The sequence below is a fragment of the Rhinopithecus bieti genome, unplaced genomic scaffold, assembly GCF_001698545.2.
Source record: "Rhinopithecus bieti isolate Rb0 unplaced genomic scaffold, ASM169854v2 scaffold_6513, whole genome shotgun sequence".
Taxonomy (NCBI): domain Eukaryota; kingdom Metazoa; phylum Chordata; class Mammalia; order Primates; family Cercopithecidae; genus Rhinopithecus; species Rhinopithecus bieti.
Window position 1 is genome coordinate 2,616,415 of NW_016805931.1, and position 18,401 is coordinate 2,634,815.

The 18,401-nt window shown below is 37.8% G+C and overlaps 1 protein-coding gene across 10 annotated transcripts in view; it reads left to right on the top strand.

Annotated features, from left to right (window-relative positions):
• Positions 1-11,631, top strand: part of GPBP1 (GC-rich promoter binding protein 1) — a 90,812-nt gene extending 79,181 nt beyond the window's left edge. For all 10 annotated transcript variants that reach the window (XM_017874225.1, XM_017874224.1, XM_017874228.1 and 7 more), the window contains 2 exons: positions 9,017-9,119; positions 10,457-11,631. In XM_017874225.1, coding sequence (XP_017729714.1) covers positions 9,017-9,119; positions 10,457-10,615 — 262 coding nt within the window. In that variant the 3' untranslated portion in view covers positions 10,616-11,631. The remainder of the gene's footprint in view (positions 1-9,016; positions 9,120-10,456) is intronic.
• The last annotated feature ends 6,770 nt before the right edge of the window (positions 11,632-18,401 follow it).

The window sequence follows — 18,401 nt, forward strand, 5'->3', positions numbered from 1 at the left end:
CAACCCCCACCCCACAGGCACCTTTTGAGATGAGGTCTTTCTGTGTTGCCCAGACTGGTCTCAAGTGATCCTACTGAGTAGCTGGGATTACAGGCTTGCACCACCACGCACGGCGTCAGTGGTACCTATTTAAGGGCAGAAAGTTTTAATTTTGATGAAGTCTAGTTCATTTTTTTCCTCTCGTGGTTTATGCAGGTTTTCTGGATGATGTGAGGTAGGAGTCCAAATTCATCCTTTCCCACATGGATAGCGAATTGTCCCAATATGTGATTTATTTTTTGAGACAGTGTCTCACACTGTCACCCAGGCTAGAGTGCAGTGGTGCGATACTAGCTCACTGTAACCTCTGTCTCCCAGGCTCAAGTGATCCCACTACTTCAGCCTACCAAGTAGCTGGGACCACAGGTGTGCACCACCATACCCAGCTAATTTTTGTGTTTTTTGTAGAGATGAAGGTTTACTATGTTGCATAGGCTAGTCTCAAACTCCTGAGCTGAAGTGATTCTCCTGCCTCGCCCTCCCAAAGTGCTAAGAATACAGGCATGAGCCACAGTGCCAGGCCTGTAATTTAGTTTTTATTGTAAACTTTTTTTTTTTTTTTGGACAGGTCTCGCTTTGTCGCCCAGGCTGGAGTGCAGTGGCGCGATCTTGGCTCACTGCCACCTCACCTCCTGGGTTCCAGAGATTCTTGTGCTTCAGCCTCCTCAGTAGTTGAGAATACAGGCACATGCCACCACACCTGGCTAATTTTTGTCTTTCAGTGGAAATGGGGTTTCACCATGTTGGCCAGGCTGGTCTCGAATTCCTAACCTCAAGTGATCCACCTGCCTCAGCCTCCCAAAGTATTAGGATTACAGGTGTGAGCCACTGCTCCGAGCCTGTTGTAAACTTTTAACAGCACTTTTTGCTTCCATCAGTATAGTCTTAAGCATTTTAAAAAATAGTAACCTCTTAAGTGGTTTAGTCTTAGAATTGAAGTCTTTGTATCTAGAATTTACTTTTGTTTTTTGTAGTTAAAAGCAGGTGTTTTTGCAGAAATGACACACCCTTACTATATTCCTTAAATAACGACATGGTTCAGCATAACTAAAGGATTTAAAAACTACGAAAGCAAAGAAAGTTAATAGTTTATACCCTTAGATGATCATATTATTATTCTGTAATTGCTTTGTATAAACTGAATTTTTTTTTTTTTTTTAACTTAAAATACCTTCTAAGACAAGCTTGGGGCTAAGTTACATTTATTAACAGCCCAGTTGATTGACTTTACTTTTTCCCAGTTTCTTCTAGAACCTCATTTAATTCTAAGACAGTGGAAAACTGGGTTATATCTCCTCTTGAATAACTTTTGTAGAATTTATTTATAATTTCAACTTGTATTTCAATTAAGAACATAAGCTACATGAGGCTAAACATTTTGTCCATTTTGTTCACTATTGTATCTAGCACCTAGAATGGTGCTTGGCACATTACTTTGCTTGAATTTGTCAAATGAGTGAGTGAAGTAAATATTGCAGTATTTTTCTATCTGTTTTGTAAATCTGTACTTATTTTGAGGAATACTTTAATTTTTTTAATTCTAACTTTTTCATATGTTTAATAGTTTAGTTTATATTTCTCCTGCCAAAGGTTATACCCGCCCCCTTAAAAGAAGAAAAACGTAGAGATGAGCTCTCACTATGTCAGTGTGTTTCCCAGGCTTTTCTTAAAGTCCTGGACTCAAGTGATACTCCTGCCTTGGCCTCCCAGAGTGCTGGGAGTAGAGCTGTGAGCCACCACACCTGGCTGGATTGTCTTTTGTTCTTTTCTTTCTTTTTTTGAGGCAGGGTCTTATTCTGTTGTCCAGCCTGGAGTGTAGTGGCACAGTGACGGTTCACTGATACCACTCCGGTGATGCTCCTGCCTCAGCCACAGGTGCATACCACTGTGCCTGGTTAACTTTTGTGTTTTTTTGTAGAGATGGGGTTTTGTCATGTTGCCCAGGCTGGTCTCAAACTCTTGGGCTCAGGCGATCCTCCTGCCTTGGCCTCCCGAAGTGCTGGGATTACAGCCACCATGCCCAGCCTTGCCCGACGCCTCCCGCTTTTTTTCCCGTAGATTGCTCCTTCAGAATAAATCTTTATCTTTCTGTCTTTAATCATACATTATTATTTTATCTTCGTGATTATTTTTGTTTCTCTGCTCCAAATCATGTCCTGTTTCGCTTCTTAAATGTGGCTGTAACTATTGTATGTGAGTGTGTAGGCATTTAATTTTGTAGGCTGGGCATGGTGGCTAATGCCTGTAATCCCAGCCCTTTGAAAGGCCAAGGTGAGTGGGTCACTTGAGGTCAGGAATGGAAAACCAGCTTGGCCGACATGTTGAAACCCTGTCTCTACTGAAAATACAAAAATTAGCCGGGCATGGTGGTGCCCGCCTGTAATCCCAGCTATTTGGATGGCTGAGGCGTGAGAATCACTTGAGTCCAGGAGGCAGAGGTTGCAGTGAGCCAAGATCGTGCCACTGCACTCCAGCCTAGGCGACAGAGCGAGACTGTCAAAAAAGAAAAAAAAAAACACACACAAAAAAACCCAGTAATTTTTGTATTTGTAAATAATTTATTGGGCTGACAATTGCATTTGAGAATTAATTTAGCTAGATTAATTTATAACTAACTTAGCCAGATAATATCTTTAAATTCACCTGTTTAGACAAAATATAATTTATTGTACGTTTAATGTGAATGGATGAATAAGTCACCACACTCTTTTTATTGCCTCCCGAATTGTGGAATTTCACGCTATATGGTTTACGACTTGTGACTGATAGGCTTGAGTGTTGGCTGAAATGTCAAATATAGAAAAAATTTAGGAAATATGAATTCTTTTTAAAAAAGATAAACATAAATAGATATTTCAGGATTTTTTTCCATCATTCTAATGAATCACCTTGTTTTTCCCCTCCTGCCATTTGAAGCCACTATTCTATAGTATGGATATAAATTGTGAAACTGTTTTCCTGTGATCCAGATTTATGTGTGTTCACATCCCCTCTCTTTTGTCTCCCCTTCTCTTTCCCTTTCTCTACCTTTTCCTCTCCTCCCTCCTTCCTCTCTCTTCTTTCCTCTTCCCCCCCTTATTCCAAATAATGCTGTTATCAGCATCCTTGTATTTATATTCTTAAATATTTGTATAAATGTGTAGGTACTAGGAGTGAATTTGATTGGTTAGATGGCAAACATATTTAAAATAATCAGCTACTGCCATGTTATCCCAAAACATTCTGGTAATTTACACTCTCACCAATAATGATTGAAATATTTCTAGTCACGCAATTGGTAGAAAAGGAAAAGGCCTGTGTGTAGAAAGGAGAATAATGACACAAACATATCAGATATTCTAATGATTGTAAAAGATGAGTTACTTCTTAAGGAGATAGAGCATAGGCAGTAAAAGAATACAGATAAAAGATTTTTTAACTCACAGAATCTATTCATTAAGGCCATAGTGAGAAAGTGGTCACCTAATATCTTGTCTTCCGATTTCCCTTCAGTCCTTTAGTAGCAAAAAAAAAAAGTTGGCCCATACCTTTAGAAAGTATTTCCCATAACCCCTAATAGACATATTGAATGTTTTAACTATTTTATTTTTTAATCTGCAGAGCAGATATTTAGTGCAGGAAGCATTTTGGTGGCTTCTTGTTCCATTTAGGAAGACTTACGGAAGAGAGACTTTCGTTTCATAACTTGACAGAATTTGGTTCTCTGTGACTACTAACAGGAGAAAATGGAGAGGATGAGATTTAGAAACTAAGGCAAATCAAGATGAAAACATTCGGCCAGGGACAGGGACTCACGCCTATAATCCCAGCACTTTGGGAGACTGAGGCAGGTGGGTCACTTGAGGCCAGGAGTTTGAGACTAGCCTGGCCAACATGGCGAAACCCCATCTCTACTAAAAATACAAAAATTAGCCAGGCGTTGTGGCATGTGCCTATATTCTCAGCTGCTGGGGAGGCTGAAGCACAAGAATCTCTGGAACCCAGGAGGTGAGGTGGCAGTGAGTTGAGATCGTACCACTGCACTCTAGCCTGGATGACAGAGCAAGACTCTATCTCAAAAAATAAAAAATAAAAAAGACAAAAACATCCTAAATTGGAGTAAGCTGTAGAGGGAGGGAAAGAAAAAACCCCATACTGCATGAAAAGATCGTATCAGTGAATGATTGGATGATTACTACTTGAATGATTAGTATATATGTTTTAATTTTTTTTGAGACTTTATAGATTACATTGTTTTTGTCTTCTTAAAACAATGGATACTTTTCTTTTATATTTAGGTTACTGTAAAAGTTTTAACCAAGTTTTTTTCCCCTAAACCATATAGTTTAAACTATAAAAAGAATCAGTTTTGCATAGGAATACCATTTTCTAGTGTGGACATGAAGGTGAAGGGGGCAAACAATAAGAACATTTTGTTATTTGCAAAGAATATGATAAAATTGTGGATTCAAGATACCAGATTTGGTAGCAGCTAGTTGGAATGGAGGGATAGTTTTATAGAAATGTTGCACATGCCGAAAAAGATCCTAAGACAGAAAAGGGAGGAAGAGTAAAGGTGCTAGTTGATATGGAACTGTTTCTATTTAAATTTCTTAGCTTCAGTTTTCTTGACTGTTTAAGTAGAATATGTGTTTGTAAATTTTTCAAAGACATATATCAATACCTTTTTGCCCATTCTAAGCTAAGAGAGTTAATGGCTTCTTTCAGATTTTAGGGTTATTTTTTCCTGTCAAAGTGGAATGATACTTCTTTTCCATTGCTTCATATTTTCTGTAAACTTTGTGACTTCTTAAGTTTTATACATATAAATACTCATATTAGTTGAATTTAATAATCATGGGGCAGCGATAGTTTTGTATGTGTTTTTTTTTTTTTGAGATGGAGTTTCACTCTTGTCACACAGGCTGGAGTACAGTGGCACGACCTCTGCTCACTGCAGCCTCCACCTCCCGGGTTCAAGTGATTCTCCTGCCTCGGCCTCCCAGAATAGCTGGGATTACAGGCACCCGCCACAACGCTGGGCTAATTTTTTGTTTTTTTAGTAGAGACGGGGTTTCACCATGTTGGCCAGGCTGGTCTCAAACTCCTGACTCAGGTGATCCACTGCCTTGGCCTCCCAAAGTGCTGGGATTACAGGTGTGAGCCACTGCGCCTGGCCAGTGATAGGTTTTTTAATAATACTTTTCAAATATTAAAATAAGAAATATTAAATACTCAGGCACGTAGATCATTCTTAGTTTTATTGTCAAGTTTTAGCAACTTTATCAGAGTATTGAGGGTAGCCTCAACATCAAAGGGATACAGTTGTCAACTTGTTTAAACATGCACCAAATGAATTAGTGGAAGTAAATGCCAAAGAAATTCAGAGGGTTTGGGGATAGAGATCATTATAACTTGGGTACCAGTCAAAGGTTTCTTTTCTTTTCCTTTCCTTTTCCTTTCCTTTCCTTTCTTTTAAAATAGTTATTTGTATAAAAATTTATTTTTTTGAGACATGGTCTCACTATATCCCAGGCTGGTCTTGAACTCCTAGCTGGCCTCTTGAATTGATGGGATTACAGGCATGAACCATCACGCCTGGCCCTAGTCAGGAAGTTTTAATTGGGACCTAAATTAAATCTTGAAAGGGTTAGACATAAATAAGGGCAAGCGTGCTAGATAGTAGTTTGGAAAAAGAAGGGATGTAAAGACATGGTTAGAATGGTGTATATACCTAGTTTGTTTTAAGGGTGTTCAGTGGAATATTTTGACAGGAATGGGAAATTTACTCACTGAAGTTAACGATCATATTGAAAAGGCAGGACTTTAGAGATGTCTTATACTTGGTTTGTGATAAAGTAGGAACTGTGACCCAGGTCTTCTAACTTCTAATCCTAGATTTCCTCTACTGAGGAATTTGAATTTGTGGCTATGACACAAACACAGTTAAGGAGTTTGTTCTTTAGAAAGTGAGAAACCACCGAAAATATTTATCAGAGATGGTAATTGTGAAACTGGTATCAGGATGATGTGGCATTAGTTTGAAGGAGAGTGGGAAGGAATAATTTAAATTTCTTTAAAAAGCAAAGTACAGATGAGGGTTACGGTAATACAGTCAGTCGTGCTTTGCTTAATGACAGGGATATATTCTGAGAAATGTGTCGTTAGGTGATTTTGTCATGGCGTGAAACTCAGAGTGTACTTACACAAACTAGATGGTATAACCTGCTACCTACCTAGGCTGTATGGTATAGACTCTTCTTTCTAGGCTAGAAACCTGTATAGCATATTACTGTACTGAATATTGTACAGTATTTGTAATTATAATACAGTGGTATGTATTTGTATATCTAAGCATATCTAAACATATACAAAGGTACAGTAAGAAAATGGTATTACAGTCTCATGGGATTATGCATCATATGTGCAGTTATCTGACCAAAATATAGTTATGTGGCATATGTTTGTATGTTTATGGGGGAAAGGGAAACACAGATTGTTCTTATTTTTTCTTATTATTTTTTGTAGAAATGGGGTCTCACTTTGTTGCCGAGCCTGGTCTTACTCCTGGGCTCAAGTGATCCTCCCACCTCGGTCTCTCAAAGTGCTGGAATTACAGGCATGAGCTACCATGCCCGGCTAGATTATTTTGAAAGCTATTTCAAGAACAGTTAAAAGCTACAGCCTCTGGTGGAGAAGTAGAAATACTTGCCTTCTATTACATTCTCTTTCATAATGTTGATAGTTTTTTCCACCTGCATTATTGCTTACTTACGATTCAGTTTTTAAAAGTAAAACAGGTAAAAGTTTGGATCCAGCAAAAGAGCAGTTAGATTGTTTTGCTAGTCTAGATTTAATAGCTTCTGTATTAGGTGACATTGAATGGTAAAAGTGAGTGGAAATGCTATTTCAAAAGGAGGCCATCCAAATTAAAGAGTAAAGACAGTGCATTGGAAGAAGTCGTGGCTAAAAGGAATGAAAGAAGAAATGATTAATGCTGATTGTGATGTTTTTGTTCAAAAGCAACAAGGTGCTGTGCAATACATACTCATTTGGGAGACAGAAAACCAAAATTCTATTTGTCTTTGCCATCAAGTAAGCAAGTTACTTTACTTATGTGATCTTTATTGTTCATCTGCAAAATGTGGATATCATATTACGTTTTATTCAAGGTCTCAGATATTCTGTGAGACTCTTTGAAAAAAGGTCTAAAAGTCTATAAGCAGCTAATGTGTAGCAGGCACAAGTTAAAGATGAGTAGGTGTAAATAAGAGGGGACTTAAAAGTTTGTGGAACAATGTAATTAAATGATAAAAACTGTTAACTCTGCTTTTCAACATAACTACATCAAGTTCAAGAGCCTTTTGTAAGCAGTGATACCAGTCATTTTAGACCATCCCTGAAGAACTGAGGGCCCTGGCAGTTTAACCGTGTCAGTGCTGTCTTTTTTACAATAACCGAAGAAAAATGGGCCCCCTCTAAAATTTAAGATTAGGAAATGAGGAAGTCGGAAGGAGCCAAATCAGGACTGAAAGGTGGATGCCTAATGATTTCCCATTGAAACTTTGCAAAAGTGCCCTTGTTTGATGAGAGGAATGAGCAGGAGTATTGTTGTGTTTAAGGACTCTCTGGTGAAGCTTTCCCAGGCATTTTTCCGCTAAAGCTTTAGGTTTCCTTCTGAAAACACTCATAATAAGCAGTTGTTACTGTTCTTTATCCCTTCCAAACAACTGTTGCCGTGACCTTTGCTCTTGACTGGTCCTCTTTTGCTTTGAGCGGATCACTTCCACTTATTGGTAGCTAGTGCTTTGATTGTGATTTGTCTTCTGGATCATACTGGTAAAGCCATGTGCACTTCTTTGAAGAAATGCTTCAGAATCTTGATCCCACTTATTTAAACTTTCCATTGAAAGCTCTGTTTTTGTCTGCAGATGATCTGGGCACACATTGAGTGGAAAGTTTATTCAACTTTATTTTTCTTACAGAATTAAGTAAGCTGAACCAAGTGAGATGTCTGTGATGTTGGCTGTTTCTGTTGTTAATCATCAGTCCTCTTCAGTTAGGGCACTAACAGGATTAATTTTTTCCTTGTCAATTGATGGGGATGGTCTGCTGCTGCTTCTGTGAGGGCTTCATCTTCAGAATCACCTCATCTCTTCTTAAAATGAGTTATCTATTTGAAATTGCTGGTTTCCATTGGGTATTGTCCCCATAAACTTTTCGTAAAGCATCAGTGATTTCATTATTCTTCCACCCAAGTTTCACCATAAATTTGGTATTTGTTTTTGCTTCAATTTTAGCAGAATTCATGTTGATCTGATAGGGGCTTTTCCCAAACTGATGTCTTACCCTTTGTGGCGCCTTAAACAAGATTCTGTTGAAACATGTTATCACAAGTTAGCACAAGTTGTTTTTGGTGCAGAGTTTTTTTTCTTGAAATTCTTGCATAGTTTTTCCATGATACACATTTTTTTATGAACTTTTTGAAGACTCCTTGTAGGAATAACAGAGGTACTTAGGGGTTTCATTTTGTAAAAACCCTTTCATATCAATACAAGGTATGTGGCCATATAAGAAACAAGCTTGGAGATTTCCCAATCAAATTCTGTAGCTATTGCTACAGTGTTTATGATTGCCCAAGTAGAAAACCTAATGAGTAGTCAGAAATATGGTGGTACTGAAGAAAAAGAGGAGTGATATTGCTGTTACTTTTAGTATAAGAATTTAGCAGATTTGCTTCACGTCTGTTAAAAGTTTCCAGTCTGAAGAGCCTTTGACACCAAAGATGAAGCAGTCAAGGAGTTCATTCTAATTTTAATATCAGTTTATTAATCTTAACTGTTTATTCATTTTCAGAAAGATATTCAAAAATCCTTTTGATGTGTCTTGGGGTCTTTGTATAATGGATCCTAGATCATGTTTTCTTATACCTAATATAAATGAAACTGTCCTGCACAGGGTAAGCTTTAAATTAAACTTCCTTTCCTCTCCTTTTCAGATTGTTAAAGGAAATGGGCTGGCAGGAAGACAGTGAAAATGATGAAACATGTGCTCCCTTAACTGAGGATGAAATGAGAGAATTCCAAGTTATTAGTGAACAGGTGAGAAAACCTGAATCATACAACTTCACTTTTAAATTGCCCTTATTTAGAACAATATAATTATATGCAAGCATGGAGTGGGGGAGATTTTAAGTTTTATTTAGGAATTTATCACGATAGGTCAGAATTGCTTTTAAAACAAACAAAAAAAGGAGAGAGAGGGAGACAGGCTTTTGCTGTGTTGTCCAGCTGGCCTCTAGAACTCCTGGGTTCCAAGTGGTCCTCCAACCTTCACCTCTGGAGTAACTGGGACTATAGGCAGGAACCACTGCACCTGGTTGAATTGACTTTGTAGAAATCTGCAATAGTGGCTTCTTTAAACTATTGGGTGTGCAACAGTTAGGAATTAGTGTAAGTGATGTCTGTGATTAGTCATTTTCCGGACCTTTTTTGTTTTGTTTTGTTTTTTTTGACTTTTTTGGAGAGGAGCAAGAGTGATAAGAAGTAGAGAGTGTTAGTAGCTTCCTAAGTAACTTCACTTTTTATCCTTTTCTTGCACAAGAGTATTTCATATTCTAAAACATCTTGCTTAATGTCTCCCTAGTTGTAAAGTTACCTTTCTGAAAGAGTATTAGGGAATTTTTGTTAGAGCATCGGAAAGTTGAGATGCTTTTTTCAAATCCATTATTTGTTTATTTAAAGAGTTGGGGTCTCACTCTGTCATCCAGACTGGGGTGCAGTGGCCAGTTACAGTTCACTGCATCCCCAAATTTCTGGGCTCAAGCAATACTCTTGTCTCAGCTTCCTGAGCAGCTGGGACTACTGGCTTGTGCCGCTACACTGGGCTTATTTTCTGTCTTTAAATTGTTTCTAATTTGGGCCAACTATCTTTTTTCTTCTTTGATGATCTTTTGACCCAATTCTTATTTATTACCAACTAACCTTTTAGTTATGATTTCTCATTTTCAGAAATAGAGAACTATATTTTTTCTATCTTCATCTCTGGTTAAGCAAGAGATGATCTTGTAACTTTATATACCTCATTCTACTTTACAAACTATGAACAAAGCAGATTGTGGGGGTGTGTATTAATTTAGGTTAGAATAATAAAAATAACAGATACAGCTTAATAGTTTCTGATTATATTCTGGGAAGTCCCTGAAGGTATTTATCACAGTTGTCACTTGAGGCAGTAAAAATGTGGAAAAGTTTAGTACCTTAATCAATGTGACAATTATTACTCACATCTACTTTGTCTGGATCCAGGATTTTTTCAGACATATCATTACTTGTGGAGTTTTGAGGATGGGATACAATTTTATTATATTCATGCTTATATTTATTACAGTAGGTTTGTAACTCTTGAGGGATAATTTATTTTGCCTTTAACATTTTAGTTACAGAAGAATGGTCTGAGAAAAAATGGTATTTTGAAAAACGGCCTGATCTGTGACTTCAAGTTTGGACCTTGGAAGAACAGCACTTTCAAACCCACAACTGAGAATGATGACACAGAGACAAGTAGCAGTGACACATCAGATGACGACGATGTGTGAAGGATTTCCTGACAGCTTTAGAAATCTTAGTGTGATACATCTCTCATACAGTTTGGGGTGAATTGTAAAAATGAAGAACTATAATTTATGTAGTGAAATACCCCATTTAGAAGAGGATATTTTGGGGGACTTCAATACGAAGAAAACCAAGAACGTTTTGTTGGGCTGTGTTGAACATTATTTCTTTGTAAATGAATGTTGTAGGAATGAGGACTTGGGTTGGTCCAACATTGACTTTCTTCATCACTGCAACATTTCTCTGACTAGCAATGTGACGATGTAACAAATGAGATTTTCTCATTTAATAATAAAAAATTGTGTAATGTTTTGCAAAGCTTCTGTCTTAAAATGTCCAGGTCTTAAGAAAAAAGGCAGCTTACACTGTTTTGCTTGCAGAGTCATATCTTTTTCGTACAATGGAAATCCTTAAGTCCACTTTGTGTGGTCCCCCTCTCCTCCCCCCAAAAAACAAACAAAAAAACCAAAAAGGAAAATGTAGCATGTTGGCTAAAACTGGAGCAAAGTGCACTAAAACAATTTCCTGAACTCAGCTGTTGTACTATTCACCTTTTAAAACATATATTGCTCTTTAGCCATTTGTAGTGCAGTAAATGTTACAGGAAAAGACTTGCCACATTTTCTTCCAAATTTTAAGAGATGATTTTCAAAAGCTTTATTGGGGTATGTTGTTAGACCAGGGTTTTCAGAGTTGATGGAAAAGAGTCTTGTGGGAAAACTTATTTTGATAAATTATTACACACGCAGAAAAACTGATCACACTGACTGGATCTGTCCACAACATGGAAAATAAACTGGATTTTCAGAATATTGTTGTTTTCTGTAGTGTTCAAGGTATTGTTTCTAAACATAAACATACTCTAAACATGCTTTATCCACTTGTTAAAGTCAGACTTTTAAAAGTAATACCTTACTAAAGATGATGATTATTACTTTCTGAGGTGAGAAAAGGAAAGCTAAGCCTTTTCATTATCAAATACACAAGCTTATTAAATGAATGACTGTTAACTACTTTATTTTCATTTGCACATTAACTTTGGAATTGTTTCTGTTTTGCTGCTGACTGAAAGTATTTTGGCTCTGTATATTTGTATTTTGATTTTCTGGTTTTGTTTACCCCATTTCCTTTTAGCTCCCCCTCATGTTTAAATATATTCTAATTGTAAAGAGCATAATCTTAGAGCAAAAATATTTGGGGTTTTATGTCAGATCTATTCCTAAGTGTTTGTTGTTTTTTAAAACGGTATTTTCTCAGATGGCTGCAGTATTTTGCTATTTCTACATAAATACTCTACCCGGACTCCCCAGCTTTCACCAGAAACTGTATTTTTTTTGTTCCCACTGAGACTGTTGGTGACGGGGAAATTAAAAACAACACACTAGCACACTCCCACAAAACTTGAGGAAGTTAGAATGGTAATAAAATATTAAATAGACCTTATACTTAAAATCAGGTTTTACTATATGATTTGTCACAATTCAATCTAATCAGCTAAAGTTAAATGTAGTTAGAATTAGCCACAGGAGAATGTAAAGCATGCTTTGACAAAGCTATCGGTATCACATATTGATGTCTTTGAGACTCTTAGATTGTACTATTTGCTTAATAGATCAATGAAATCTGTCAGATACTACCTGTATTTTCAAAAACAAGCTAGAAGGAACCTGAGGAACATGGTTTACATTTGAGATCTACCTTACTGTGTTTTCTACTTTCAGAAAAGATTCTGTAATTTTGGTTTTTTGGCATCTGTCTTATACTCAGACAATTTTTTCTGCCTTAATTCCCATTTACCAGCAGTTAACTCATGTTTATTGTGCTTTAATGCATTGTGATATGGAATGTGTTTAGTAATTTACTCTTTATAAAAATGGTAAAGTACAGTGGTATGGTTATTGTATGCATTAAGTTAATGACATTAATAAGCTTGGTTATGAGGGGTTGGAGCCATACACATAATTTAAGAGAACAGTTAAAGTTTAACATAGTTTTAGCTTGCTGTCTAAATAATGGGCAGCTGGTAAACAGCTTGGACCATATTGTTGTAAAGACAGCCTACAAACACAGAAACTAGTTATAGATCTAAGGTGGAATTGCTGAACTCAGAACTAGGCTATGGAAGTCTGAAAAGCAAATTTGGCCGTTTCAAACTCATTTTTTCTGCAGCTTTTTTATTTTTGTTTTTTAACACTTTATTGAGGTATAAATTGACTTGAACACACAGGTAAAGCATACAGTTTACAGTGTTTTGACATACAACTAAGTGAACATAATCTATTCCCCCGAATTTCTTGGTTCCTTTTACGTCCTTATCACTACTAATTCTCTTACCCCCCTTATTTTGTTATAAAATGTAATTCATGAGCAAAATTCTTAAGGTGATGATTTAAAATAGCATTTCAAAAACTATTTGCTTGATTTTAGTATAAGGATTAGAATATTAATTTCCGCAGATAATTTCTATTGAAATAGTGTGTTAATCTAAAAATCAGATTGACAATAAAATCAGATTTATATAAACAAAATTCAGTATGTTAAAGGATCTGGTTCCCCCCAAAACACTTTGTCCTTTTTTGCTAGTGTTTATGTATACTGTTAAAATGTGGTTATATAAACCTTTTAAGAATCTGTTAAATAACTTGTTTTAACACGTCATCCGTCATCATCCCTAATCTGATATTAGATTCTACATACATGCTCCATAATCATGCAAACTAAGTTGAATATAGATGATGAGGGTAGGCCGGGTGCGGTATCTCCTACCTGTAATCCCAGGACTTTGGGAGGCCAAGGCCAGCGGATCACCTGAGGACAGGAGACCAGCCTGGCCAATGTGGTGAAACCCTGTCTGTACTTTAAAAAAAAAAAAAAAAAAAAAGTACAAACATTAGCCGGGTGTGGTGGTGTACACATGTAATCCCAGCTACTCTCAGGATCCTGAGGCAGGAGAATCGCTTGAACCCAGGAGTCGGAGGTTGCAGTAAGTTGAGATCGTGCCACTGTGCTCCAGCCTGGGCAACAGATTGAGACTATGTCTCAAAAAAAAAACAAACAAAAAAATGGAATAGATAACTAGGGTAGAAAGGAAGAAAGGATACACACTTGTGAAATATTTCTATAAAGTGAGATTTTTGTTTTGGCTTACACAATAAGGGATGTGTTACTAGGGCTTTTAAATGATTATCACTAAGAGTTGGATATTTTAACTTTTAGATATGTTTCCTGAAGTTATAAAAGTGATTTGGCTGTTAGGAGAATGACAGGACGTTTCAAGCAATAGAAAAATCCCTGAAAGCCTCCAGATGCTGCAGAGATGCTTCAGATGCTGGTTTTTGTTTGTTTTGTATTTCCTTTCTTTAGGCAGGGCTGAATGCTTGAACTTAGAATGATGGGACTCAGGAGAACTGTGATTGTTTTAATATTTAACTGGGGGGCCGGGCATGGTGGCTCACACCTGTAATCCCAGCACTTTGGGAGGCCAAGGCAGGTGGATCACCTAAGGTCAGGAGTTCAAGACCGCCCTGACCAACATGGTGAAACCCCGTCTGACCCAGTCTGTACTAAAAATACAAAAATTAGCTGGGTGTGGTGGTGCATGCCTCTGATCCCAGCTACTCGGGAGGCTGAGACAGGAGAATTGCTTGAACCTGGGAGGCAGAGGCTGTGAGCCAAGATTGTATCACTGCACTCCAGCCTGGGTGATAGAGCAAGACTCTTCTCTCTCAAAAAAATATATATATGTGTATACATATGCACACACATACACATATTTATAGATACATTTATATATATAATTATGGGACACGTGGACCTGAAAAACTTGTAGTTCAGGACTTGAGAATGTGTTATAATTATCTAGTTTAAGAGGTTTTGTAATTGTGAATTTTTGTTCACTTGTACAGTTAACTTACACTTTAAATTCATTCTGCCTACCCTTCTGGAATATTTGTTTTGTAGAACTACTCTGGCACAGTGATTGAAGGTACAGTGCATTCCATCATTAGGTCTGGTTGAAGGACACTGCTGAAGCATGTTCAATGCAGCAGTGTCCTAACTTGCAGTATATAAGAGCATGTGTAGTGGTGGGGCCCAAACTTACCTACACCATTGGTATCATTGGGGAGCTTCCCCAATGTGTCAACCATCCCCCGCCCCCACCAACACCCCAGATTGTGGTTTAATTGGACTGGGGCGTCGCCTGGGCTTTAGAATATTTTAAAAATCCTGTCCCCAAAACCCTTTTTTTTTTTTTGGAGATGGAGCGATACTCTGTCACCCAGGCTGGAGTGTAAGTGGTGTGATCTTGGCTCACTGCAACCTCTGCCTCCTGGGTTCCAGTGATTCTCATGCCTCAGCTTCCCAAGTAGCTGGGGTTACAAGTGCACACCACCATGCCCGGCTAAATTTCATATTTTTAGAGATGGAGTTTCGCCACGTTGGACAGGTTGGTCTCGAACTCCTGACCTCAAGTGATCCACCCTAGGCCTCCCATAGTGCTAGGATTTACAGGCATGAGACACCGCGCCCAGCAACCAGTTATAATGTATTAACATACAGTATGGTGGAAGTAGTCACACCTGGGTTTGAAACTACACTTTGCCCCTTTTTAGTTGTGCCTTTTTTTATTTTATTTTTATTTTTTAAAGACAGGTTTGCTCTGTCACCCAGGCTAGAGTGCAGTGGCACGATCTCTGCTCACTGCAACCTCTGCTTCGTGGGTTCAAGAGATTCTCATGCTTCAGCCTTTCAAGTAGCTGGGATTATAAGAGCGACCACCACGCCCAGGTAAGTTTTGTATTTTTAGTAGAGACGGGTTTCACCATGTTGGCCTGGTTGGTCTCAAACTTGGCCTCACGTGATCCGCCCTCCTTGGCCTCCCAAAGTGCTGGGATTAGTCATGAGCTGCCATGCACAGCTTTAGCTGTGACTTTAATCCAGGTAGGCAACTTAATATGTATTCGATAGTGTTATTGTGAGGATGAAAACAATAATGAAAACCACCTGGTGTAAATCCTGGTTCACAGTAGGTGTTCCATAAATTTAGCTCTTAATTCACTACTAGTGACAATTCAACTGGACGTTTCCCAGTAGCAGGCAGTGCCTATTTTTAAAAAAATTAACTGTTGTTCAATAGGCAGGTACTATTCTAAGTGGTTGTAAATAGTGTGAAACGTCTGAGTTCTCACAGCAAATTACAACTGTTTTATCTCTGCTTTATTTGGTATTATGTTCATTCATGACCTAAGCTTGATTTTATTCAGCCGTTACAATGAGTTTTATCAGAGATCTGAAATGTAATCATTGAACTTTAATGGTAAGTCATAGTCCTGTGAACTACTTGCAAGAATGGGTTTCCATGCTTTCAAATCTTTCAAAATAGAATTGCCTTTGTTAGTCATACCACTTTAAACTTTTTGTGGAAATAAGATAGGTAAGCACATAATTAAGCAAGAGTTTAACTTGATACTTGCACTCCATTTCTCTTAAGGTTTTCCCTCATTTTCTGGAATGCTAAAGGTGAACGATAATGGACTGGAGAACTGTGACAACAGTATATAACTGTTTCCCCTCACTTTTTAATTTTATTAAAGAGACGGGGTCTTGCTATGTTGCCCAGGCTGGTCTCAAACTCTCCTGGGCTCAAGCGATCCTCCTGTCTCAGCATCCCAAAATGCTGGGATTACAGGCGTGAGCCACCGTGTCTGGCAAGAATATATAACTCTTTTGCTTTACTTCGGTTACTTAACCTTTTTAAAATTGGGCACTTGATATCCTAAAACTAGTTGTCTGGTAGACATTGATATCTTGAGAAAATGAAATTGTATGTTTGTGTCAGATTTTGTGTAAGAGGTTTATGATTATGTATGTAATTTTTACTGAGATGCCAGAATGTACCTTTCCTCAGTAGGGAATATAATTTTGTTGTAGTCGTAATGCAATTTGAATTTTTTTTTTTTTTTTTTTTTTTTTTTTTTTTTTTTGAGATAGTTTTACTCTGTTGCTCAGGCTGCAGCACACTAGCATGAATGTGGCTCACTGCAACCTCCACCTCCCGGGTTCAAGCGATTCTTATTCTTCAGCCTCCTGAGTAGCTGGGATTGCAGGCATGTGCCACCATACCCAGCTAACTTTTGTATTTTTAATAGAGATGGGGGTATCGCCATGTTGGCCAGGCTGGTCTCGAACTCCTGGCCTCAAGTGATCCGTCCACCTCAGCCTCCCAAAGTGCTAAGATTACAGACGTGAGCCACCGCGCTTGACCCTAATGTGGTTTTCTTTAATGGCTGGAGAGACGCAGAAACTAGCAGAAGGGAAAACAATGAAATGTCAGTCTGGATACTGTAATAAGCAGGTACAGTTGCGTTATGAGAAGTTGGTGAGGTGAAGAGATACTTATTTTCCCCCTCAAATCTGGACTTAATGTCCTGACATTGTTTAGCTTTTTAAAAGTTATTTTGGTTTATTGAATATTAGAGTGAGTCATTTTACAGAATGAGAAGAACCTGGCTACTAAGAAGTGAGTCTAGGAAATTCTGTATCCCCAGATAGAGACATAGAGGCTCATGCCATCTATTAAGATGTCTGCAAATTTCTTTTTTGAAGATTATTTTCTAAATTGAGTGTTGGCAAACTTTTTCTGTAAAGGGCTATAGGGTAAATATTTTAGACCATGTGATTTTTGTTCCAGTTACTCAACTAATAGTACCAGTGCAGCCACAGACAGTAAACAGGTAGGTGTGTCTTTTCCAATAAAACCAGCTGGGTAGGGACAATAGTTTGCTGGTCCTCGTTATAAATATTAAAAACTAGGCCTTTGGAAACTTAAGGAAAGTGAAAGTTGGGTTGTCATATTTGATCTTTACACCATTACCTGTGTGATTTTCAGTCTTGCAAAATGCTTCCCCCTGTCCTGCCCAGTTCTGGGGCAATATTTGAAAGCCTAACTTTTTCTTTTAACACAGACATTCTGAATGTACAGAGCTTAACTTTTAAGACAATTATTTCCCACTTGTAAAACATGATTGTAATGTGTCCACACAGGATAAAATATAGTATGTCCTAAATTACAAGGAAAGAAGTGCAAATTTATCAGTGCAACATAGATGCTTTTACAAAGAGTGGGAAAACTTGTGAAACATGGAGATAATTTTCAAAGGACAGACCTGCTTCCCTTTCTCCTCCAAAAGTGAGGTAATTTCTTCTGTCACTCTGCCAGCATTCTCTGCTTTGAGTATCTTTGAGTATGAAGATAAAAACTCTTTTTTCCTTGATTGGATTGTGCCAACAATAATAAGGACCATTTATTTTAACAGAAGACCCTTGCTTTCCTTTGGTGGAAAGTATAGCTTATTTTTCTCCAAAGTGGAGACATTGTTGGCGAAGAGTATTTCATCACTTTGTTATGAATGTGAATTGAGAACTAGAGGCATCACTTTACCAGCAACAGGAAATCATAAAATAGGATAAGAGTTTTGAAACAAGAGGCCAAGGTTTGGTATTGAAGTTGCTGTGATAAGGCATCAGGTTGCCATAATTTGGGGGTTTGTACTAAAGTTGAGTAGATGCTGGTGAGACATAATAGCTCAGCAGAAAGCTATAGGTGATGAAGTTAGTATCTTATCAGTAACACATGCTTCAGACTAACAACTAGGCACAGAGGGCAATACTCAAATTCTTTCTAGGGTGGAGATGAGGGAAAGATTTCTGTGATGGGGCAAAGATGTGAAGTCAGTATACTGGACCTGAAATCTAGGAATTAGGAAACAC